General features: G+C 40.8%; 1 protein-coding gene across 1 annotated transcript in view; it reads right to left on the bottom strand.

The window, feature by feature from the left end:
• slc45a2 (solute carrier family 45 member 2) overlaps positions 1 to 26727 on the bottom strand; it is a 57925-nt gene that overhangs the window by 29873 nt on the left and 1325 nt on the right. The window contains 2 exon segments of the mRNA XM_034229680.1: positions 2267 to 2731; positions 8737 to 8825. Of these exon segments, the coding sequence (XP_034085571.1) occupies positions 2267 to 2731; positions 8737 to 8803 (532 nt within the window). The 5' untranslated portion in view covers positions 8804 to 8825.

The raw sequence follows: 26727 nt of genomic DNA, 5'->3' as shown, positions 1-26727 counted from the left end.
ACAATACTGATTATACTGCAAACACGACATGTGGCATTTTCTACAATCCTGAGAAACACGGAGCGATAATCAGCTTAACGAGCGATGATTGGAGCAAATTCCAGACAAAGAAAATAAAGAAATAATAATAAACTCAATCAACAATCACAGCATTCAACTAAGAATTTTAAAACAAGCTGATTAGGCAAGCGGACATAAGTATCGTGCAGCTCGTTTTATACACATTGTGTTGCCTGTTTACTTGTTTATTTTATGGTTTAATGATCAATAAACCTCTCCAGAACATGTGCCAAACACATGTTTGCAGACTTTTGGGGATTTTAAATTGTACAAATTGTGTTTAAAACGGTATAAAACCATTTTCTCAGTCATCTGTGTGTGCCAGCGGGCATCACATCGACGAGTCACACACTTCAGTCACAGGTTCAATGTGTGAGCAGAGGAGCCACACAGGACCTCTATTTCGTTATTTTTATCAAAATGTCAGAACGAGAAGATACTGATAAAGTTTGACTGCAAGAGCTAGAAAGCAAAGCATAGAAAGCTACAACACTTTTCATGCATATCTTGAGTTTGACAAGCCATGATTATCTTTCCGAGCGGACATAAGAATGAGATTAAATGATTTCTCTTTTTGTAATTCCAGTTTCTCTAATGGAGAGAGATGATTATTCATTCTCTGTTATTCCCTCTGAGTCACAGCCGGCGCCCAAAACAAGAGCTCATTCTCTGATTTGACAAGACCAAAAATACATCCGAGCCTCCCCCTCTCTCCGTCTGCTTTTCTGTTTCTCACCCACTGTGTACTTCTACTCCACTGCATTCATGTGATACTTGTTTACTTTTAGCATACTTAAAACGATGCAGTGTATATTCTATGTCTCTACTTTAAAGAGTCCTCTCCTGCTGATGTTCAGGTGTATATCAGTATGTAGTGTCTCTACTTTAAAGAGTCCTCTCCTGCTGATGTTCAGGTGTATATCAGTATGTAGTGTCTCTGCTTTAAAGAGTCCTCTCCTGCTGATGTTCAGGTGTATATCAGTATGTAGTGTCTCTGCTTTAAAGAGTCCTCTCCTGCTGATGTTCAGGTGTATATCAGTATGTAGTGTCTCTACTTAAAGAGTCCTCTCCTGCTGATGTTCAGGTGTATATCAGTATGTAGTGTCTCTACTTTAAAGAGTCCTCTCCTGCTGATGTTCAGGTGTGTATCAGTATGTAGTGTCTCTACTTTAAAGAGTCCTCTCCTGCTGATGTTCAGGTGTATATCAGTATGTAGTGTCTCTACTTTAAAGAGTCCTCTCCTGCTGATGTTCAGGTGTATATCAGTATGTAGTGTCTCTACTTTAAAGAGTCCTCTCCTGCTGATGTTCAGGTGTATATCAGTATGTAGTGTCTCTACTTTAAAGAGTCCTCTCCTGCTGATGTTCAGGTGTATATCAGTATGTAGTGTCTCTACTTTAAAGAGTCCTCTCCTGCTGATGTTCAGGTGTATATCAGTATGTAGTGTCTCTACTTTAAAGAGTCCTCTCCTGCTGATGTTCAGGTGTATATCAGTATGTAGTGTCTCTACTTTAAAGAGTCCTCTCCTGCTGATGTTCAGGTGTATATCAGTATGTAGTGTCTCTACTTTAAAGAGTCCTCTCCTGCTGATGTTCAGGTGTATATCAGTATGTAGTGTCTCTACTTTAAAGAGTCCTCTCCTGCTGATGTTCAGGTGTATATCAGTATGTAGAGTCTCTACTTTAAAGAGTCCTCTCCTGCTGATGTTCAGGTGTATATCAGTATGTAGTGTCTCTACTTTAAAGAGTCCTCTCCTGCTGATGTTCAGGTGTATATTAGTAGCTGGTTCCTTTAGTCTGAATGTGTGTTTGATGCGTGATCATTATTCTTTAGAGTCATTGCGTGCCTATTGATTTGAACACGATCCGTGTATCCATCATTTCCTGGTCTTCTCTAAAGAAGAGGGACCAATGGAAACGTTGTCATGTTGCCGTTGTTCAGCATGGAAACATTCATTAGCTAACAATGACATTATTGTTCTATTAATATAAAGGGAGGTCAGGTACTCTTTAAAACAGCTGCTAGCTATGGGTACTTTTTACTGAAGTACATTTCAAAGCCTCTTTACTTTTACTTGAGTAAAGACGTTTAGTCAGTACTTCTACTTTCACCAGAGTATTTTTAAACACGAGTATCTGTACTTCTACTTGAGTAAAGGAAGTGTGTACTTTTGCCATCTCGTCCTAGATCCTCCCTCCTGACTCACCTGAGACCACAGCGTCTCCATTGAGGAACAGAGTGAGTCCCACCAGCATCAGGACCCCCAGAGCCAGGATGTACGGCCTCCGGCGGCCCCACGACGAGCGGCAGTAGTCGCTGGCGCTGCCGATGATCGGCTGCAGCAGGAAGCCCAAAATGGGGCTGATCAACCACACCAAGCTGTACAAACTCTGAGGAAGACCCACGCTCAAAAGCACCGGCGTGACGAAGGCAGCCTCCACGGCGTAACAGAACTCCCGTCCAAACATTACCGTGGCGTGGAGAATTAGGCGTCCTCTGGAGTGCCTGTGGGGCTCCACGGCTCCAAAGACACCACTTTCCCCACTTTCCATGAAGGTTTCTTTGGTGAAGTCTGTCTGTGGGTACAGGGAAGAAGTGATGTGTTTACCGGCCTCTGGGACTCTGCAGGGCTGAGAACTCACAGACTGGTCCCCTGATAACAGGGTCATGGCTGGGAGAAAAGGGGGAGAAAGAGGGGGAGAAAGGAAGGAAAGTGTAAAAGAAATGGAGAATAGGGTCCGCCAGGTGATGAGGAAACGTCAAATCCTTTGCTCAGTTTGAGCTAATCCGCCTCTCTTTCTACTGCATAGCTGAGCAACCAGTCCACAAGGATTTACTTCAGGTCCAAGAGCACTGAAGACCAAAAGGGAAAAGGGAGGAGAGAGAGCAGGGGGGAGTATTTAAGGGTTACTGAAGGGCTCTTCCCCTTTTTTAGATGTTTTCAAAGTGCTGCAGTAAAGGCCTGAGGCGGCTCGTGTGTGTGTGTGTGTGTGTGTGTGTGTGTGTGTGTGTGTGTGTGTGTGTGTGTGTGTGTGTGTGTGTGTGTCATCTGTTCTTTTGTTTTGCCACCAATGATCAACCACCGAGATGGGAAGTAGTAGAGTACAAATACTTTGTTACTGAACTTAAGTAAATGTGTCTGGTTTCAGTACTTTACTCCACTACTTATTTTTCTGATGACTTTTTACTTTGACTTCTTACATGTTGAACTCAAATACCTGTACTTTCTACTTCTTACATGTTGAACTCAAATACCTGTACTTTCTACTTCTTACATGTTGAACTCAAATACCTGTACTTTCTACTTCTTACATGTTGAACACAAATACCTGTACTTTCTACTTCTTACATGTTGAACACAAATACCTGTACTTTCTACTTCTTACATGTTGAACTCAAATACCTGTACTTTCTACTTCTTACATGTTGAACTCAAATACCTGTACTTTCTACTTCTTACATGTTGAACACAAATACCTGTACTTTCTACTTCTTTCATGTTGAACACAAATACCTGTACTTTCTACTTCTTACATGTTGAACTCAAATACCTGTACTTTCTACTTCTTCCATGTTGAACACAAATACCTGTACTTTCTACTTCTTTCATGTTGAACTCAAATACCTGTACTTTCTACTTCTTCCATGTTGAACACAAATACCTGTACTTTCTACTTCTCACATGTTGAACTCAAATACCTGTACTTTCTACTTCTTTCATGTTGAACTCAAATACCTGTACTTTCTACTTCTTACATGTTGAACTCAAATACCTGTACTTTCTACTTCTCACATGTTGAACACAAATACCTGTACTTTCTACTTCTTACATGTTGAACACAAATACCTGTACTTTCTACTTCTTACATGTTGAACACAAATTCCTGTACTTTCTACTTCTTACATGTTGAACTCAAATACCTGTACTTTCTACTTCTCACATGTTGAACACAAATACCTGTACTTTCTACTTCTTACATGTTGAACACAAATACCTTTACTTTCTACTTCTTACATGTTGAAGTCAAATACCTGTACTTTCTACTTCTTACATGTTGAACACAATACCTGTACTTTCTACTTCTCACATGTTGAACACAAATACCTGTACTTTCTACTTCTTCCATGTTGAACACAAATACCTGTACTTTCTACTTCTCACATGTTGAACACAAATACCTGTACTTTCTACTTCTTCCATGTTGAACACAAATACCTTTACTTTCTACTTCTTACATGTTGAACTCAAATACCTGTACTTTCTACTTCTTACATGTTGAACTCAAATACCTGTACTTTCTACTTCTTCCATGTTGAACACAAATACCTGTACTTTCTACTTCTTACATGTTGAACTCAAATACCTGTACTTTCTACTTCTTACATGTTGAACACAAATACCTGTACTTTCTACTTCTTCCATGTTGAACACAAATACCTGTACTTTCTACTTCTTACATGTTGAACTCAAATACCTGTACTTTCTACTTCTTACATGTTGAACACAAATACCTGTACTTTCTACTTCTTCCATGTTGAACACAAATACCTGTACTTTCTACTTCTTTCATGTTGAACTCAAATACCTGTACTTTCTACTTCTTACATGTTGAACACAAATACCTGTACTTTCTACTTCTTCCATGTTGAACACAAATACCTGTACTTTCTACTTCTTACATGTTGAACTCAAATACCTGTACTTTCTACTTCTCACATGTTGAACTCAAATACCTGTACTTTCTACTTCTCACATGTTGAACCCAAATACCTGTACTTTCTACTTCTTACATGTTGAACCCAAATACCTGTACTTTCTACTTCTTACATGTTGAACTCAAATACCTGTACTTTCTACTTCTTACATGTTGAACTCAAATACCTGTACTTTCTACTTCTCTCATTTTCCAAACAGTCATTGCGTGCCTATTGATTTGAACACGATCCGTGTATCCATCATTTCCTGGTCTTCTCTAAAGAAGAGGGACCAATGGAAACGTTGTCATGTTGCCGTTGTTCAGCATGGAAACATTCATTAGCTAACAATGACATTATTGTTCTATTCATATAAAGCAGGGGTGGGGAACCTCCGGCCCCCAGGCCGTATACGGCCCGCGAGACCATTTGGTGTGGCCCTCGAGGTAATTTATAAACACACGCAAAAAGAAAACAATTAAAGAAATCTAGACCGCAAAATAATTAAACAAGTGAGTAACTGTTTTTCCTGGCTAAAGTTAGGGTCCTAGAACACAACACAAGCCTAACTTGTCATCACGTGGTATATGTCTCGTCTGACAGAGGTGCAGTTCTGACGGGGGGCAGTGAGCACCAGAACGCAGCTCCGTTCCGGTGTTGTGTCACATTATGCCTCCCCGTCATGAAATGCCCCCCTTGTAACGGGAACGCGCATTTCTAAATGACACGTTTACCGGCACTTCCAAAAATTGCAGTACCCATAAGGAGCCGTACACATGCTGCAGTTTTTGCGTGGCTGTGTCTTTAGTTGAAAGCCCAGTGGCGATCTGTTCATCTGTCATTCTGATCATACAGTCAATAACTTTGTTGTTTTTAGCATCTGGTTAGCTAGCTATGCTAACGAATATAAGAAGCTTTTTCTTCAACCAGTGAGGTAAAGGCACATCTTTATATGATCATTATAGTTATCAAAAAATAAGAGAATAAAGTAAACAGGTATAAAATACTATGACAGTAAAAAAAGTTGTTATTAATAAACAAGAATACAGTTTGAAAGGAGAGTGATTTGTAAATATCCATAAAAAAAAAAAAAAATCTGCTTCCAGTTCTGTTTCATATGGGTGTTGAGAGATGTCTCCATAGATCTCTTCACGTTGCTCTCAAAGTGCACCAGATTGATGCTTTGAACTTCAACATTTAAAAAAAAATCTTCCCGGGGGAGGTTGGGGGGACCTAACCTCCTCTAGGGGGGTCCGGGGGGGACCCCCCTAGAGGAGGTTAGGTCCCCCCAACTTAAATCATGTTCACATGGATAGGAGTCTAAATACATTTGCACACATCTTGTGTCCATATCTTTCTGTTTGGTGGTCATGCCACAACCGTGCACGTGCATGCATGAGTCATGGCAAGATATCTGGATTAAGAGGTTGCTTTTTCTTTGCACAGCATGAAAGAAAGGCCAAATGAATGGGCTGTGATTTTAGTATTTTTAAGCAGAGGTCAATAATTTGTACGGCCCTCGGAGGATGTTGAAAACATTGAAATGGCCCTTGAGAGGAAAAAGGTTCCCCACCCCTGATATAAAGGGAGGTCAGGTACTCTTTAAAACAGCTGCTAGTTATGGGTACTTTTTACTGAAGTACATTTCAAACTTCTTTACTTTGACTTGAGTAAAGAAGTTTAGTCAGTACTTCTACTTTCATCAGAGTATTTTTAAACACGAGTATCTGTACTTCTACTTGAGGAAAGGAAGTGTGTACTTTTGGCATCTCTGATCAACCAGAAGTCTTTGTTACTTCTCTTTGACTGAACACTTCCTTCATGTATTGAGACTAGAAATGACTGTTACTTTAAATGGATTTGCAAGTTATTACAAAAAGGATTCTTATTCACTTCACTGCTTTTCCATTTACAGTTTTGTCTTTCATCTACAATTAAGTTGTTCCAGCTCGTGATGATGATCCGCCTTGTAATTATGTTCACATTCATCTTGCTTTTATAAATTAATTGTATTACATTTCTTTAGTCCTCTGGCGTGGTTAATCTAGCACATCCTTCCTCTAAAGGATTCACAGCTGATTGTCTTATAATTGCTAAGCTTGAAATCAATGTGATTGCTTTCCAGTGTTTACTTCCACTTACATGCATTAGTGTATAAAGTACAAGGTTACTTGTGTGTGTGTATGTGTGTGTGTGTGTTTGTTTTACTGATGTTATGGGAACATTGTTAACGTACTGACAATAAGGGGACTTTCTCTATGGGGAAAAATGCAAGACCCCATAATGTAACTTATCACACTTTTGGGTTGAAGATGCGCAGCGATAACTTAGTGTTTCGTCAGTATATCTGAAAAGACAAGGTTAGCTACGTTAGCTAGCTAGCTTACAGCAGATCTGCAGTGACATCAGGAGTCATGTGATCACATAGTTAAAATAAGACCATACAACATTTTAGGTAAGTTTCCAACAACAGAGACAGTTGTCCAACTTTATAATTCTGAACCAGCTGTGTGCGTCACTTTTTAATGTCCCCTGGACTCCCAGCTGTGTGCGTCACTTTTTAGTGTCCCCTGGTCTCCCAGCTGTGTGCGTCACTCTTTAGTGTCCCCTGGTCTCCAGCTGTGTGCGTCACTCTTTAGTGTCCCCTGGTCTCCCAGCTAAGTGCGTCACTTTTTAGTGTCCCCTGGTCTCCCAGCTGTGTGCATCACTTTTTAGTGTCCCCTGGTCTCCCAGCTGTGTGCATCACTCTTTAGTGTCCCCTGGTCTCCAGCTGTGTGCGTCACTCTTTAGTGTCCCCTGGTCTCCCAGCTGTGTGCGTCACTTTTTAGTGTCCCCTGGTCTCTCAGCTGTGTGCGTCACTCTTTAGTGTCCCCTGGTCTCCCAGCTGTGTGCGTCACTCTTTAGTGTCCCCTGGTCTCCCAGCTGTGTGCGTCACTTTTTAGTGTCCCCTGGTCTCTCAGCTGTGTGCATCACTCTTTAGTGTCCCCTGGTCTCCAGCTGTGTGTGTCACTCTTTAGTGTCCCCTGGTCTCCCAGCTGTGTGCGTCACTCTTTAGTGTCCCCTGGTCTCCAGCTGTGTGTGTCACTCTTTAGTGTACCCAGGTCTCCCAGCTGTGTGCGTCACTCTTTAGTGTCCCCTGGTCTCCCAGCTGTGTGCGTCACTTTTTAGTGTCCCCTGGTCTCCCAGCTGTGTGCGTCACTCTTTAGTGTCCCCTGGTCTCCCAGCTGTGTGTGTCACTCTTTAGTGTCCCCTGGTCTCCAGCTGTGTGCGTCACTCCTTAGTGTCCCCTGGTCTCCAGCTGTGTGTGTTACTCTTTAGTGTCCCCTGGTCTCCAGCTGTGTGCATCACTCTTTAGTGTCCCCTGGTCTCCCAGCTGTGTGCGTCACTCTTTAGTGTCCCCTGGTCTCCCAGCTGTGTGCGTCACTCTTTAGTGTCCCCTGGTCTCCCAGCTGTGTGCGTCACTCTTTAGTGTCCCCTGGTCTCCCAGCTGTGTGCGTCACTCTTTAGTGTCCCCTGGTCTCCAGCTGTGTGCGTCACTCCTTAGTGTCCCCTGGTCTCCAGCTGTGTGTGTTACTTTTTAGTGTCCCCTGGTCTCCAGCTGTGTGCGTCACTTTTTAGTGTCCCCTGGTCTCCCAGCTGTGTGCGTCACTCTTTAGTGTCCCCTGGTCTCCAGCTGTGTGCGTCACTCTTTAGTGTCCCCTGGTCTCCCAGCTGTGTTTGTCACTCTTTAGTGTCCCCTGGTCTCCAGCTGTGTGCGTCACTTTTTAGTGTCCCCTGGTCTCCAGATGTGTGCGTCACTTTTTAGTGTCCCCTGGATGTGGGAAACAACAGAAAAGCTAGAAACGAGGAGTGAGGGAAAGGATTAAGATTTCTATTTTTCGTTGGAGCTGAACTGAATGTGAGGGGAAGCTGTAAAGATAGCATCGAGCTGTGACTTAAAATTCAGCATTCAGGAAGAAATCTTTTTTAGGAACTCCTCACTGTGAACTTTTCTTTCCGTCATAACAGAGTTTTCAAAGACAGAGGTCATGCTGAGGCTTTCCGTCATTCACAGAATCAGCAGACCGGCCCTAAAGAAAACACAAGAGCATCATTCAGACAGAGAAGCAGCATGTGAGCACTCAAGGGAAAAAGGGTTTTCATTCTGTTGAATTTAAATTCAAATTTCTGGTATTACAGCGTGTTCACAGACGTTATGTTCTTGCAGATGTCGGGTCCTACTGTGCTGACTCACCACCTTCATATCCTTTTTTTTAGAACCACCTGAATACACATCAGCATGACGTGATAACTCTTAACCACAATGCACCTGTACGGCAAATAGCAGGCACAGGAAAGACTCAAGTGACAGTTCTGCAGGGGTGTACAGTCAGAAAACTAATTAAGTAATAATAACATAAAATAATGATGAAAATAATAATACATTAAAAAAAATGATAATACATTTAAATAATATCGCTTTTCCTTTAGAACTTTCTTTAGTACTTTAGAAAAATACAAAGAAACGATATAACAGATAGCATTATGAACTAGTGGAGTAATGACGTACAGTAAGGGAACAAGCAGAAAAGCATTTCATTTTTATAAGTTTAAGTACAAATATAAATTAGAAGCAGTATCCCCTTCAACACACTCCCCTTTCACTATCCATTGTTCATTTAAATGACATTTTATTGCAAAGAAAGGACATTTTGCTCACATTTTTATTTGACATGTAGCTCGTAATGTAGTATGTGTGTATATTGTTGTATTGCTATCTTTTTCTTAGGATAATAATTCCCATTCATAGCTTAAAATCTCAGGTGAAAATACAGTATACTCTTTTTATTGAACAGCTATAGTTTCAATGCAGATTATTACGCAGTTATAAAACAAAGGCGCTGCTATAACTGCTATGATCTACTTCAAGACACTGGTACTTGCGTACCACGCTGCGAATGGATCTGGCCCTTCGTACATCCAGGACATGGTTAAACCGTACACCCCAGCACGTGCACTACGCTCTGCATCAGCCAAACGACTCGCTGCGCCCTCGCTGCGAAGGGGACCCAAGTTCCCATCGGCGAAAACACGTGGGTTTGCTGTCCTGGCTCCAAGATGGTGGAATGAGCTCCCCATTGACATCAGGACGGCAGATAGCTTACACACCTTCCAGACTGAAAACTCATCTCTTTCGACTCCACTTCGAGCGATAGAACTATTAACAAAGCACTTATATACTAATAAAGGACTGGATTACCTAAAGCCAGTTGAGTAGCACTTGAAATGTTTGGCTCTATGAAACCTGATGTACTTATATGATTCTGTTTTCTTCAAGGTTGTGTCTTCTTGGTCGAATGTACTTATTGTAAGTCGCTGTGGATAAAAGCGTCAGCTGAATGTAATGTGATGTCTATACAATAGTCTAGCTGCAGATTATTAATTCCACGTGGATCAGGCATCGCTGATATAATCAAATAATATAATTTGTAGCTAAGAATACACAGTAAACAAAACTATTAACAGCCATTGTTTACAGGAATGTGTTGTTAATCAATTTTCTGGTTAAATTACGGTTAAATAAAAACACATTTCAGCCGAACAACCACTTTACTTTTGATTCTTTAAGTACTTTTTCTGCCTGTTTCCCTTAAGTCTTGTGGTTTTCTGAAAACATCAACAATGAATTGATCTCACTAACAAGTATGCTCTCTCTCTCTCTCTCTCTCTCTCTCTCTCCTCTCCTCTCTCTCTCTCTCTCTCTCTCTCTCTCTCTCTCTCTCTCTCTCTCTCTCTCTCTCTCTCTCTCTCTCTCTCTCTCTCTCTCTCTCTCGTGCAAAAACCTTTTCAAACACAAGTGCGTTAGTCACATGTTGCACCCAGAGACATGTTCTTTCATCTAACTGAATGCAGGCTCTGTAGTTTATCTTAAATCTGTTCCTTAGATCCAATCTGCATCATTCAATGCTGTATTAATTAACCATAGCATCACATTTGTAGAGTATACATGTAGATAGAGTATACATGTAGATAGAGTATACATGTGGATAGAGTATACATGTGGATAGAGTATACATGTGGATAGAGTATACATGTAGATAGAGTATACATGTGGATAGAGTATACATGTGGATAGAGTATACATGTGGATAGAGTATACATGTGGATAGAGTATACATGTGGATAGAGTATACATGTGGATAGAGTATACATGTGGATAGAGTATACATGTGGATAGAGTATACATGTGGATAGAGTATACATGTAGATAGAGTATACATGTAGATAGAGTATACATGTGGATAGAGTATACATGTAGATAGAGTATACATGTGTGACTTGGGGGCATATTCATAAAGCTTCCTGGAACAAGGAGCTTTATTGAAGAGATTCCAGGAAGCAACGGTGGCGTTTTCTAAGAATTACATCAGACTGGCAAAGAAAAAAGTTAATCATAAAGCATTACCTGAACATCAGCAGGAGAGGACTCTTTAAAGTAGAGACACTACATACTGATATACACCTGAACATCAGCAGGAGAGGACTCTTTAAAGTAGAGACACTACATACTGATATACACCTGAACATCAGTAGGAGAGGACTCTTTAAAGTAGAGACACTACATACTGATATACACCTGAACATCAGCAGGAGAGGACTCTTTAAAGTAGAGACACTACATACTGATATACATCTGAACATCAGCAGGAGAGGACTCTTTAAAGTAGAGACACTACATACTGATATACACCTGAACATCAGCAGGAGAGGACTCTTTAAAGTAGAGACACTACATACTGATATACACCTGAACATCAGCAGGAGAGGACTCTTTAAAGTAGAGACACTACATACTGATATACACCTGAACATCAGCAGGAGAGGACTCTTTAAAGTAGAGACACTACATACTGATATACATCTGAACATCAGCAGGAGAGGACTCTTTAAAGTAGAGACACTACATACTGATATACACCTGAACATCAGCAGGAGAGGACTCTTTAAAGTAGAGACACTACATACTGATATACACCTGAACATCAGCAGGAGAGGACTCTTTAAAGTAGAGACACTACATACTGATATACACCTGAACATCAGCAGGAGAGGACTCTTAGAGTAGAGACACTACATACTGATATACACCTGAACATCAGCAGGAGAGGACTCTTTAAAGTAGAGACACTACATACTGATATACACCTGAACATCAGCAGGAGAGGACTCTTTAAAGTAGAGACACTACATACTGATATACACCTGAACATCAGCAGGAGAGGACTCTTTAAAGTAGAGACACTACATACTGATATACACCTGAACATCAGCAGGAGAGGACTCTTTAAAGTAGAGACACTACATACTGATATACATCTGAACATCAGCAGGAGAGGACTCTTTAAAGTAGAGACACTACATACTGATATACACCTGATCATCAGCAGGAGAGGACTCTTTAAAGTAGAGACGCTTTATACTGATATACACCTGAACATCAGCAGGAGAGAACTCTTTAAAGTAGAGACACTACATACTGATATACACCTGAACATCAGCAGGAGAGGACTCTTTAAAGTAGAGACACTACATACTGATATACACCTGAACATCAGCAGGAGAGGACTCTTTAAAGTAGAGACACTACATACTGATATACACCTGAACATCAGCAGGAGAGGACTCTTTAAAGTAGAGACACTACATACTGATATACACCTGAACATCAGCAGGAGAGGACTCTTTAAAGTAGAGACACTACATACTGATATACACCTGAATATCAGCAGGAGAGGACTCTTTAAAGTAGAGACACTACATACTGATATACACCTGAACATCAGCAGGAGAGGACTCTTTAAAGTAGAGACACTACATACTAATATACACCTGAACATCAGCAGGAGAGGACTCTTTAAAGTAGAGACACTACATACTGATATACACCTGAACATCAGCAGGAGAGGACTCTTTAAAGTAGAGACACTACATACTGATATACACCTGAACATCAGCAGGAGAGGACTCTTTAAAGTAGAGACACTACATACTGATATACACGTGAACATCAGCAGGAGAGGACTCTTTAAAGTAGAGACACTACATACTGATATACACCTGAACATCAGCAGGAGAGGACTCTTTAAAGTAGAGACACTACATACTGATATACACCTGGACATCAGCAGGAGAGGACTCTTTAAAGTAGAGACACTACATACTGATATACACCTGAACATCAGCAGGAGAGAACTCTTTAAAGTAGAGACACTACATACTGATATACACCTGAACATCAGCAGGAGAGAACTCTTTAAAGTAGAGACACTACATACTGATATACACCTGAACATCAGCAGGAGAGGACTCTTTAAACACGGACAAGACGAGCATTGTTTGTACAAAATGACAAGTCAATCTATCTCTTTGTTGTTGAGATATTAATGTCTCAAAGGAGACCACGCTGAGATCTAGCCTTGTATTCTAGAATACAATTGAAGCAATCACACATGAGAAAGGAATATTGATTTCTTGTCCCTCCGTGTCTAAAGGTCATCAATATTAGAGAGCACACGTTAAGACTGTGGGCTCATAACGCCTCTCGATTCAACTGTGAAAGGTTATTTCCACGTCAGAGCTTTGAATGCCGTCAGCTGACCTTCTCAGATAAAGTAATCCTGGAATAGTCTCTCTGTATTTCCTTCACATTTTTTTTAAAACTCTGATTACAGCTTTTGTGCCGGGCCACTTGGAGAAATGCATTTGTTTAAACCATAGAAAACAACCTCAGAATTACAGTCCTTACAAAAGAGGTGCAACACTTGAACTTTAATATGTCCTACTAAAAGAGGACATACTGTATCACTCAGAAATATTTGGCCTAATATAGAGGATTTATGTATTTTAATTGCATATATATATTGCATATAACATCTAATACACTCTATGCATTGCAAGCACATAATAACTATGTCAACCTTATTATCAATACATCCAATGTGTTTCAAATACCTTAGAAAACCAGGCTCATGTACTCGGTATAAATAAAGCCTATGCATTTTAAATTCATAAGATCCAGGTTTTATCTTCGCGTCGAAAGGAGCCAGTTGAGGTGGTTCGGGCACCTAGTTAGGATGCCACCTGGGCACCTCCCTAGGGAGGTGTTCCAGGCACGTCCAGCTGGGAAGAGACCAAGGAGTAGACCTAGGACCAGGTGGAGGGATTATATCTCTTCGCTGGCCTGGGAGCGCCTTGGGATCCCCCAGTCAGAGCTGGTTGATGAGGGGAAAGGAACGTTTGGGGCTCTCTGCTGGAACTGATACCCCTGAGACCCGACCACGGATAAGCGGGAGAAGATGGATGGATGGATGGAAGATCCAGGTTTTATTAATTTAATAATGCATACAAATGTATACATTGGAGTGGAGTTACTATAATAATAATAAAACATTACACTTTGTCTGGTGCTCAAAGCAGTTGATACTACTGTATACTATACTTGATACTATAGTAACGTGTACTCCACTTTTAGTACAGGGGGGGGGGGTGCTAGTGAATTGTCTGACCGGCCCACTTCGGTACCGGCCCACCGGGAACACTCCCGGTGTTCCCAATGGCCAGTCCGCCCCTGACAGGAAACCGGGGGGAGACTTCTACTGGTGTCGAGTGGGTTCTATTTTGAGAAAATGGATGTGGATTTTCTCTGAGATTAAAATGGTTAATTGGCCAGAAAATCATGTAGTGACAAAAAAACACAATTTTTCCGAGTTCATTTTCTCGTCAATTTGCGACTCACATTTCAGCATTTTCGTGGGTTTTTCCAAGTACAACTTTCATCCAGGAAATGGTGAGTTGGTGCTGAGTTCATCACCCTTCTTCTCTTCATTTCTTGAATTTAAAACATTTTTGACTTCATTCACTTCATTGATCCTAATATGCAGTATTGTAAAACCAAACAAAACTTAAATTTAATCAAAAGAAAAATGGGATAATGCAGGTACAAAACTCACCTTAATATACAACAAGCGCGGGGTCATTTTTAGACATTTGAATGAGGAAATATTAGACATTATATTATATCTTTTACATTTTAAATTTACAGGTTTTTCTACACTAGGGCACATCTACATTTATTCCTTATATCTACAAATTAAAGATCCAATTACTTCGATATATAACTGTTGTTTTGAAACTGAATTCAGGATTATAATGGACGGTAAAGGTCTCTTCGTTCCTGGGTGATAATGGTGAAGCACTACATCTAATATGTGTGTGTGTGTGTGTGTGGGTGTGTGTGTGTGTGTGTGTGTGTGTGTGTGTGTGTGTGTGTGTGTGTGTGTGTGTGTGTGTGTGTGTGTGTGTGTGTGTGTGTGTGTGTGTGTGTGTGTGTGTGTGTGTGTGCGTGTGTGTGTGTGTGTGTGTAATTGGGAGGTGAAGCTGGAGGGTGAAAAATAAGACAAGCCCTTTTTCTCCGCTCCAATTAGTGTGTGTTAATTGAGACGTGGCCTTTTGTTTTAGCGCCACGTGTGTGAAAAAACCCAATTAACCCCTGAAATTGGTTTGAATCCTACTTAAAGGACAGAAACAACTTTGTTTCTATAGGTAAATACACATCTGAGTTGACAAATATGACATGTGGGGTTCCTCAAGGCTCCATCTTGGGGCCTCTTCTCTTTAACATCTACATGCTACCACTGGCTCAGATAATGAAGAACAACAAAATAAGTTACCATAGCTATGCAGATGACACACACATTTACGTAACAATTTCACCAGGAGACTATGCTCCAATTCAAACACTGAGTAAGTGCATTGAACAAATCAATGACTGGATGTGTCAGAACTTTCTCCAATTAAACAAAGATAAAACTGAGGTAATGGTTTTTGGAGCCAAGGCAGAACGTATAAAAGTTAGCGCTGAGCTTCAGTCTGCAATGTTCAAAACAACAGATAGAGCCAGAACTCTAGGTGTAGTCATGGACTCTGACCTGAGTTTCAACAGTCACATTAAAACAGTTACTAAATCAGCCTACTATCACCTAAAGAACATATCTAGGATTAAAAGACTAATGTCACAGCAGGATTTGGAAAAACTTGTCCATGCTTTTATCTTCAGTAGACTCGACTACTGCAATGGTGTCTTCACAGGTCTCACTAAAAAATCTATTAGCAAGCTGCAGCTGATTCAGAACGCTGCTGCTCGAGTCCTCACTAACACTAAGAAAGTGGATCACATCACTCCTGTTCTGAAGTCTTTACACTGGCTTCCTGTGTGTCAAAGAATAGATTTCAAAATACTGCTGCTGGTTTATAAAGCACTGAATGGTTTAGGCCCAAAACACATTTCTGACCTCCTGCTAAATGATGAACCATCCAGATCTCTCAGGTCTTCAGGGACTGGTCAGCTTTCTGTCCCCAGAGTCAGAACTAAACATGGAGAAGCAGCGTTCAGTTATTATGCTCCAAATATCTGGAACAAACTCCCAGAAACCTGCCGGTCCGCTGCAACTCTGACTACTTTCAAATCCAGGCTGAAGACTTTTCTTTTTGTCGCTGCTTTTAATTGAACTATTCATATCTTAAACTGCACTGTAACTTTTATCCATGTATTTTTTCTTTTAATGTTTATTTTATTAGCTTTTCTTTTTAATGACTGATTTTAAATGCCATTTTCTTAATCTCTTTCATTTTTTGTAAAGCACTTTGAATTGCCTTGTGTTGAAAAGTGCTATATAAATAAACTTGCCTTGCCTTGAAATATGTCTACACAAATTCAACAGATTACCGTGAAAATGTGTCCAAACATTCATGTTCCACAGAGGAGGAATGTCACCAACTGATGATTAAATAAATCTCCCTCTAGCGCCATTATGAGCCGAGTGTTTTAGTTTTGTGTGGAATGTTAATTGGACACAGTGTTCGCCTCAGGATGAAAAGCAATCACTTCTTTAAACTTCCATCTTTACTACTTTTTGTCCATCCATTCTATAGACTGTGGGTCCAAAGAAAGATTAAACGTATTTAAAGAAACCTTATTATGCTTTGTTGGGGGTGTTCACATGCCTTTTCTTTGGTTTGTGTTAATGTCAATGGTCTACAAAGGCAAAAATCCCTGTTCCTTCAAAAGGGAGAAAAATGAAGACCTTTTTGATAATTAAGGCATGGAAACACATCACAGTAGAGGTGCAACATACACACAATTAGCATAATATTGCCCCATATTTGAGGCGTGATTTGAATAATAAGTAACGCTATGTTACTGTGGGGCTTATGAGCTCATTAAAACATGTCACTGTGATCATGAATAATTAATCTCTTTAGAGCCAAGATTCTTCGGTACAAGCTCAGATATCTCGACAAAAAGTGCACGGATTATGTGACTTTACTTATAGCGCCACCATGGGGTTTGAATTTGTGTTTTTGAGTACAACAACATTGCATTTAATGTTCTAACACTCAGTATAAACATTCATGTTGCCCTCGGGATAAAATGAAAACACTTTGTGATCTTAACACGTTTAATTCTCACTATTTTTGTCCATCACATGTTTTCACTGTGGCTCCAAAGGAATATTACACTCGTTTGTTATTCATTAAGGAAGCCTAAACCCTCAGAGAGCTCATTTATCTGTGAAGGACATGAATAAAGAGGTATTATTGGAATGATAAGAAGCTGAACTGAAGGTTTAAGACAAGATAAAGTCAAAGTAGACAGGCTTGGATATTAATCTAGGGCTTATTAGGTTTGGAGAAAAGTTGATCAAAACAAGATCAAAAAGTGCCGTAATCAATGCCTCTATCTGCAGCGTAGCTACTGAGTTAAACATGAACACATCTCAACATTGTCATAGACATTTGCACTGACATTCAAGTTCCCCAGAGAGGATGAACCCCTATGAATTTAGTGATCATATGATTTGTCTTCAGGGCAACTGTGAGGTTTATATTTGTGATTTCTGGGTGAAATATCTTGAAACCTATTGGATGTATTCTTTCACACACACATACGGGTTTTGGGCCGAGGGCGACACCGTACTTCCGGTATCCGCCATTTCACACGAGGTGCAAGCAGAATATCATAGTCTATTGCCTTAATCAATATCTAGTCAACTCTAAAATACCACATATATGCATTGGCATGATAATATTATTGTGACAATGGGGTATTCACCTGGTGTTTCCAGAAGATAGACGTAGATGCTGCCAAAATCGACCGAAGGCCACTTTCGAGGGTCGTAATTCCATACATTGTACATCCAACAACCCACACAGCTCTAGTTTACGCTGGTAACGATCTAGAGCACACCCCTCAAGTCCAGAGAGGTAATCCGAAGACATGCAGCGATTTCTTCGGTCGTTAATTCAGAAGAAAAACCTAGTGCGCTCTGCCTGGCTACGTTAGCTAGCTGTTTATATTAGTACCTCCAGGATATTAGCACCTCCTGGAAAATGGCGTATTTATATATATATATATATATATGGCGCGCGTTGCATTGTGGGTGGCTCGTGACGTCACTGTGTGTGAAAGAATTGCCACGAAATTCGGTACATCCATTCAATATTTCCCTCAGGCACTTTGGTGATCTTTAAATATTTAATCTAGCACCCTCAGCGGTTCCACATGTGGAATTCTTCCAATACAAATGCGGAATAACTGAGTCCTGCATTGTCTCTTAAGGTCCTTACACACCAAGCCGATTTCGGCCGTCGTGTCGCCCTGCTCAGATTGGTGTGTCCCGCCCCGTTGTGTCTTTTCAGCCGTGCCGACACCTTCCAATAGAGTCTGTCTGCAGACCACAGCAAGGAGGCGGATCCTAAAGGGGGTGGATCCTATGGGGGGGGGGGGTTATGAGCCCCGCCCCCCACGTATTTCTTAAAGGTATATGACGCTCTGTTTCTCATTTATTTTAATGCTTTGAATGAATCATAAACGAACTTTGAAAAATAATAATTATAATTAATTTGCATAAAGAATGAAGAGTATACAACCCACAGAGAAGACACATTAATTGACCTATTGACAGATCATAATGAATACAGAGTCAATTTGATAGTTTATCATAACATAGGATACATTAAACTCAAATTGTAGGCATATCATTTGTCACTGTTTGTGCAGTGGTAGTAATTATTATTCAAATCAATCAACTACGTTTTATGGAAGATATTGCTGTATATCATTTAACAACATGAGTAGAGGTTTCTGTACACCTAAAATACTGAAGTTGAAGTTACTGTCCTGATGTGTATCATTCATTCGTTCATGTTGTGTCTGGTGCTAAGATTAATTAATTAATTAACGTATTTATTATTTTTGGAACATTACAATACACATCAAATACTAAACATGAAATGTATAGTACATACCAATACATTGTACAAAGGAAAATATATACAGTACATACAAAGAGGAAAGTCTTCATTAAACATAAACATTTTATTGGGTGTTCTAATTCAGCAGCCACAACATATGTGCCCAGATTTCATTATCTCTGACTTCATCAACCAAAAGATCAATTTTGATATTTAACATGAACTCAGAAAGAAAAACACACTGTCTGCCTTCTACAACTTGTGTTGGTCATCTTTGAATATCATCCAAGTTTTGTAGATGGACAATTTTGCTATTATTAGTATAAGGTTTACACTAGGCTATATATTTCACTATGGGGTGTGTTAAGACCCAGAATGATATTTGGCTATTTCTGTGTAAATTCCACTTTGAACAGAAACAAGATAAGGGCAGCAAGTTGCCCAAGCATCGACATGAAACACACATAATGGTCTGTCTCCTCTGTGACCAAACACACAGCACATAGAGGAGTAGGGACAAGCTTCCATTTGTACAGGTTTTACATATTTGGAAGAATGTCATGTAATATTTGAAAATTGAATTCTGGCAATTGACCCTCTGGAGAAATTGTCTGTAGCTGCCATACATTATTTGACTTGCTGTTTGTCAACCACAGCTTCCCAGAACGTCTGTATGTATGATGTCTGCTTATATGGTTTTACAATGACATCCTGTCAGAACCATGTGTACATTGTCAATGTAATCTTATTCAAAGGAAGAATCAGAGCATAATAAATGAAGCGGCAATACACTAATACTTGCTATGCACCCAATGTCTGATGCATTATGAGCATTCCTATAATGTATTATAATCAGCTTATAACACGGTATAATTATAGTTATAAGAACTCATTAATGCTCATAAATGAACTAGTTGATTGGGATTCAACAATAGTAGGACTCAAGTGTCTCCATTCTCTTATGTAGGGTGTGAGCTTGCTTTACTGAACAGGACTATGAAGCACAGCTTCCCAGTATGTCTGTATGTACAGTATGATGTCTGCTTGTATATTGTTTTACAAGTACATCCTGTCAGAGCCATGTGTACATTGTCAATGTAATCTTTGGGTTTTGCTTCTATTATTTAGAAGCAGGAGCCATTTTGTAGGGATTGCCTTTCTAATAATGAATAATTCACTTACCCAATTCCTTTTATCCTGAAGCTTATGGCATATCTTGAATTAATGCAAATTATACCTGAGTCAATCCAATGTTGATACATTAATGAATTTCCTCTAAGATCCGTTATATACTTAGATCCCCAAATGGTCTGGTTTCCAACCTCATCTCCTGTACGGCTCCTTTAGTGTTCCACCCCCTGCTTTCTGCCAGCTAGCCCGTCTTTGAAGGACACATTGATAGAAAGAAGGAATCCCTGTTAAAATCAAGGTCTTTCCGAATCAATTGAGAAGTAGTTTAGGCAATAGCTTCCAGTCCCTGATGTTGGGTGATTGATCCATAATACGCTTCAACCAACCATAAAGAAGTGCTTCTCTGTGAGATAAAAATATATAGCATTTTAAACCCTGTCTCATAATCTCCAGTGATAACTGATCTTTTTCAATTGTATGCCTCTTTCCAGACCAAATAGTCCAGGGGTAAGATGAATAACTTGGCTTTGGATAAGATGAGCCTATAAATAAGGGAAAATACTGTACCGTACACCACATGCTTTAATAAATAATACATATTGTTTATGAGGAGAGAAAAGCTGTGTTTTTCATCAACGCATATATGAAAGGAAGTTACATCAACACACATAAGATAATTGCATAACACAAATTCCCCTTAAACCTTCATCTTATTCAAAGAAGAATTAGAGCATAATAAATGAAGCGGTAATACTGGCTATGCATCATACTTATAATGTATTATAATCAGCTTATAACACTATAGTTATTGTTATAGGAACTCATTGATGCTCATAAATGAAGCAGTTGATGTGGGATTCAGCAGTAGTAGGATTCAAGTGTCTCCATGCTCTTGTTCTGAAAACTTATGTAGGATTCAAGGCGTTTTTAGAATCGGCTATACAGTTATACAGAAGGACCAGAGTTTGCTCTGAATAGGAAGTGTTTTAAGGAAGATTTCAGAACCCATGGTGTAGGACTAAAACACATACACGCATATTACAATCACTCACTTAGACTGGCCTCCAATGTGTTAAAACAAGAGACGCAGATCAGTGCCCCTTATGGGGTTAATTAGGGTTAGGCTTGGGGCTAGGGGTAAAGATAGTTTTGAGGGAACATAGGGCTGACTGTAGGTACGCTCCCGTGTATGACAGTGCACAATGTTTGCCTATTCTTTGACTCCTGTTGTTTGTTATTCTGTGTTAAAGTAGTTTAGCACAGTTACATATCTGCCCTGTACAAATGTTTAAGTGAACATCTTGACCTGTATCTGTTTTTGCGTACTTGTCTAGGCGGATGATGTGTCCCTTCAGAATGTGGCAGGCAAGACAGTTTTCTGAATCTTACATCAATGATTGCTATTAAAAATCATTGCTATCTGAAACATTAAAATACAAGGTTATTTAATTTTCAACAGTGTAAGAGAATCAGACCATCCGATTTTCATCAGCATCCTGGGCTGTGCAAAGAGCAGTGTTGAAAAAAGGACAAATATATGAGAGAAGCATAAAAGTTTATTTTGTATAACATGTAAAGCCTAGAAACACAATATTTGTATGCACGAATTACTCAAGAATAAAGACATCAGCCCATTGTGTCCGATGACAGCGGCAGGAGAGAGCTGGTTAGGAAGGCGTAACTCCTTTTCCCCGCAGCGTTCCATAACTTAAGCATTGGTCTGTTTATAGGAAAACATATGCAGCACAGTTGTGGAGGATGCAGGACTTAAACTAAGTATGATTAAAACGAGCTACGCCATTACCCTCTCGACAACAAATACATTATTATTATTATTAACAGACAGAACAGACGTGACTAGGAACTCTCAAGTAAACACGTGGCTCATAACCCTTTAGGAAACGCCCCCTATAGGATCCTCCCCTTATAGACACCGCCCCCTATAGGATCCTCCCCTTATAGGAACCGCCTCCTATAGGATCCTCCCCTTATAGACACCGCCCCCTATAGGATCCTCCCCTTATAGACACCGCCCCCTATAGGATCCTCCCCTTATAGGAACCGCCCCCTATAGGATCCTCCCCTTATAGACACCGCCCCCTATAGGATCCTCCCCTTATAGACACCGCCCCCTATAGGATCCTCCCCTTATAGGAACCGCCTCCTATAGGATCCTCCCCTTATAGACACCGCCCCCTATAGGATCCTCCCCTTATAGGAAACGCCCCCTATAGGATCCTCCCCTTATAGACACCGCCCCCTATAGGATCCTCCCCTTATAGGAAACGCACCCTATAGGATCCTCCCCTTATAGGAACCGCCCCCTACCTGCGGTCTGCATCCAGACCATGATCCAGACCCATCTCACACCTTCCGCCGCCGATTCGACATGTTGAATCGGGAGGCCGTCGGCCAAAGAAATCTAGCGAATCAGTGCATGAGAAGCGAAACGGAAGTGAGGGACCCAAACAAACGATTAAGAAGGCAAATCTGAGCTTTCATTGAACTCCAGCTCTCGACTCAGGTTCGGGAAAGCCCCGTGAGCTTCTCGCTGTAGAGGGAAGATGGAACGCACGCTATTTGTTGTTTGTTTATATCACGCAGTCTGTTCTTCTTCTCTCGGTTATCACGCAGTCTGTCTTCCAGTTGTTGCCTCTTTTGAATTACGAATACACACTACCGCCGCCTGCTGGTAAGGAGAGTTATTGCCACTCACACATGCGCAGTTCGTACGTGCTACTTGGCCGTCGGCTGAAGTCTTGAGAAGGGTCTAGCTGCGGCCGCGAAAGTTCTACTTCCAAATATGGTCAGAAGAGAGCACGCCCAACACGTGAGACGCTGACACAAGGATATTTAAGGAGACATGGAGGTTTACAGACGACAAACAATATGGCGCACCGAGTACAGGTAATTAACGTATTGTGGTTTTAGATATAATTACATACTATTTAGGTTCTCGTTTGTTTGTCGATGTGGCTGTTTAGCGCAGTGTAATTGTGTTTATTTTGCTATATATATATATATGGGAATGAGAATGGGAATGACTGGTGTCTTCATGATAATGGTGAGTAAGGATAAGGCCGTGATATGGCACAATTGATTGCTCCTTAACACGTTTCATTTGTAAATACATGCAATAGTGATTCACCACCACTTAGACCTGACAAACGTTCTGTTTGAATCCCAATGTTCTCTCACTTTATGCACTTGCAAATAAACAGGTGTGCAATAATAAAAGGATTTAAGGAATGTTCACGTATAGGTCGGCCTCTCGTGCATCTTTCTTGTGGCGTTATCACCTCCACATTTTATTGGAGGTGTGTGACTACTTTCTCACTGAGTTATAAGCCGTCACGTGTACATTATGTCTTGCATGTGCTAATACAATTCTCATTACAGTATGCCTGGTATTTTGCCATGGAGGCCAGCTTTGACTTCAGCATTGTAAGTATTAAGGAAAGAAGTCACATTAAAATGCTATAACAAACTTAATGAAAATTGATGCTCTTTCTTCAGCATGACATGTCTCTCCTGAGAAGGTGGTGGTGTGTTATCCTGGTGGGAAACTTTGGACTGGAAGGGTATGCTGCAGTGCTACAAAAACATTTGAATTTGTAATTGTATTATCAAGAAGATTTGGGGGGAACACCTGGCTCTAAAATTCAACCTTCTGGTGAAGAAAATGTGTCTTAATTGCAGGTATGGAAAGAAGTTTGCTCACTATAGTGAGGAAGGCAGGGCGACCCTTAGCGACAATGTCCCACCTACATTCAGGATCAGTCGTAAAAGGACGCATGCAAGCAGCACCATGGTCAGTGTATCGCTCAACGTATCTATGACCCTGTGTGCCTGTTTCAGAATGGGTTACTACTCCTAAAACACATACTACATAGAACTTATGGTACATGCAACATTTGTTTTGTGTGGTACTGTGTCATTCTGAATCGAGCCTGGATCATTTTTGGAGGAGTTAAACCGTGCATGTAAAGCACTGTCAACATAATGGTTGACTGTCTACAGATGCCCCTGGACACTGATGAGGACCACTCCTATAACAAGAGGCCTTACAGCTTCCTTCCTAAAGAGTCGGTTAGTGAATGGACACATTAAAGTGTACAACCCCTGATGCATGTGATTTTATAATATTACATATGACTTCTTTATACCATCTTGTCTTATCAGTGAGATGGAACTTTGTTCTCATGACCTCGCCAAGAACATGAGTGAGGAAGCGCACCAAAGGCTGAAGGACTTGTGAAAGATTCCGAGGAGTTTTTAAATAGGCTTTAAACTCCTGCAGGTCAATATTTTTTTAAGTTGACCAGCTCTGATTTTCCACATGATGTTCTGTTCAATAAATGTTCATTGAGGAAAACGGTATCAGTGTCTTATTTTATATACATCACAGTGAATGCTGAACTTGCCGGACCATATACTGTAGTTGAAAGTACACAATGAAACACTGGCTTGCTTGTATCAAATCAATACAATTCCCACATGCCCCACCCCGGAACCTGCGGTCTTCAGACTCTGGCCCCCCGCACCAACCTGCGATCCTTCAGGGACAGAGCCTTCAGTATGGCAGCCCCCACTCTCTGGAACGCTCTCCCTGCGGAGATCTGCAACATCCCCACGCTTGACGCCTTCAAAAGGGCCCTCAAGTCCCATCCGTCTGCCAAGGCCTTTGGCCCCAAATCTATTTGTTGTTTTGTTCTTCTTTTTAAAGCGACCTTGGGTCTCATGAAAGGCGCTATATCTTATTATTAATACATCATTGGAACGGTGCCTCCAGTATGCCTACATGACAAGCATTTTTATACAGTAAACATATCTTTGACTTATTGCAAAATTATAAAATGAAATTCACCCCTGCTGTCATTCTGGCTTTCACTGTTCAAATGAGATGTCAACCATCAAAATGGGATAAGGGGTTCCAAGGGGTTCTCAAACGGATAGGTTATTAATTTATTTGCCTAATAGTTGCTTAAAATGCTACAATAACATGCCATGTCCGGTCTCTCAGCCACCGTAGGCGGCATAGTAGGGGCCGTGTCGTGTAGTGTCGTCAATTCGCTTTTCATCTGCCATGCCTCTGCCATGCCTCTCAGCCACCGTAGTGTCGTGTCAGGTGGGCGCGTCGTGTACCGTTGTGTACCGTTGTGTACTGTCCGCGGCCGCAGCTAGACCATATTGGAAGTCTTTGCGGTATGTTCCAGTGTGACACATGGCCAAGACGCAGAGACGTGAGGCGACGTGAGGCGACGTGAGGCGACGTGAGGCGACATGTTCTTTGGTGTCAGTTGGTGTGTAAGGACCTTTATACAGAAGGAATTGTATAGAAGTCAGGGCTCGACATTATAAATGGCCCGCTGGCCCGGAAGCACTATTTAAACACCCCGGGCCAGCATAACGTACTTTCCACTTGCCCGCTCGGGCCACTAAAAATATTGTTTAAAAAAAATGTTTCCTGTGGTATTGATATTTTGACTAGCAATTTTGTTAAATTGTTTCGTTTATCAACGCTACAACATAGCTTTTCGTGAGTCGCTTGTCATTGTTGGGTGAAAAGCTAACAGCTGTTTGCTGCTGAGCGCAGCACGAGCAGGCTCCCGTGAGCGGGAGCGCGCTCCTTCACTACAGTACAGACTATCACGCCATCTAACCATTCGCCAAAAATGTTTTTAATACCAGCGGTAGCCGGGCAAAAAACAATCTTCAAATAAAAGAAAGTCACCGGTGGAGTTAAAGGAGAGTGACAGGGAGCATGAGAAGAAGAGGGAGAGGAAGTTTCAGCTTGATCGATGGAGTTGGCTTCTAGTGGTGCAGTGACGCCTCCTAAAACCCTTTTATAATCTATCGATTAGATTTATGATTCGAACATTATAAAAGTAGGGTAGACATGTGGAGATTATCCGGCTGAACAAAACGTGCATTTATCAAACACGTTTGTTTTCCACAGGCCTTATTTCCAGCTATTTTCCAAAACCCTGTGGAGAAATAAATCCCATTGCTTTTTGTCGAGGGAACCAGCAGCTTACTTCCTGGTTTTAGGACTCGTCACTGGCTGCACCTCTCAATATGATGCAAATACAAACAAGGTCTTCTGTCGGCTCTGTACATCAATGCCGACCTATGCTGACAAGTAAGTGAAGAGTAGACAATATAAAGGTATTGGCGAAATGTCCCAGCAGTTTAATGAAGGTTCTAATCTAATCTATAGCCATTACATGTCTAACTCCTAATGACAGGAAGGCAGAATGCACATTATGCAAATAATAATACTCATAATAGCAGAATCTTTTTAACAATGACCACAATATCATTATTTTAATAAACCAAATATGAACAATTGAGGAAAATGAGGAAGAACTGATGTCAAATGTTGTAGTACAAGTAGTAATGTAGTTAGTGCATAAATTACTATTGCAACAAATGTGTTAATTTTCTTCATTATTAGTCGATTTATTTTTTTGGGACGAATGCTCCGGGCCAGTTGTTACAATGGTGGGGCCAGTGATAATACAATTCCACCGGCCCGGAGGGCCAGTG

The sequence above is a fragment of the Gymnodraco acuticeps genome, unplaced genomic scaffold (assembly GCF_902827175.1).
Source record: "Gymnodraco acuticeps unplaced genomic scaffold, fGymAcu1.1, whole genome shotgun sequence".
Classification (NCBI taxonomy): domain Eukaryota; kingdom Metazoa; phylum Chordata; class Actinopteri; order Perciformes; family Bathydraconidae; genus Gymnodraco; species Gymnodraco acuticeps.
The sequence above is the reverse complement of the archived record's forward strand: the minus strand, read 5'-3'. Positions and strand labels throughout refer to the sequence as shown.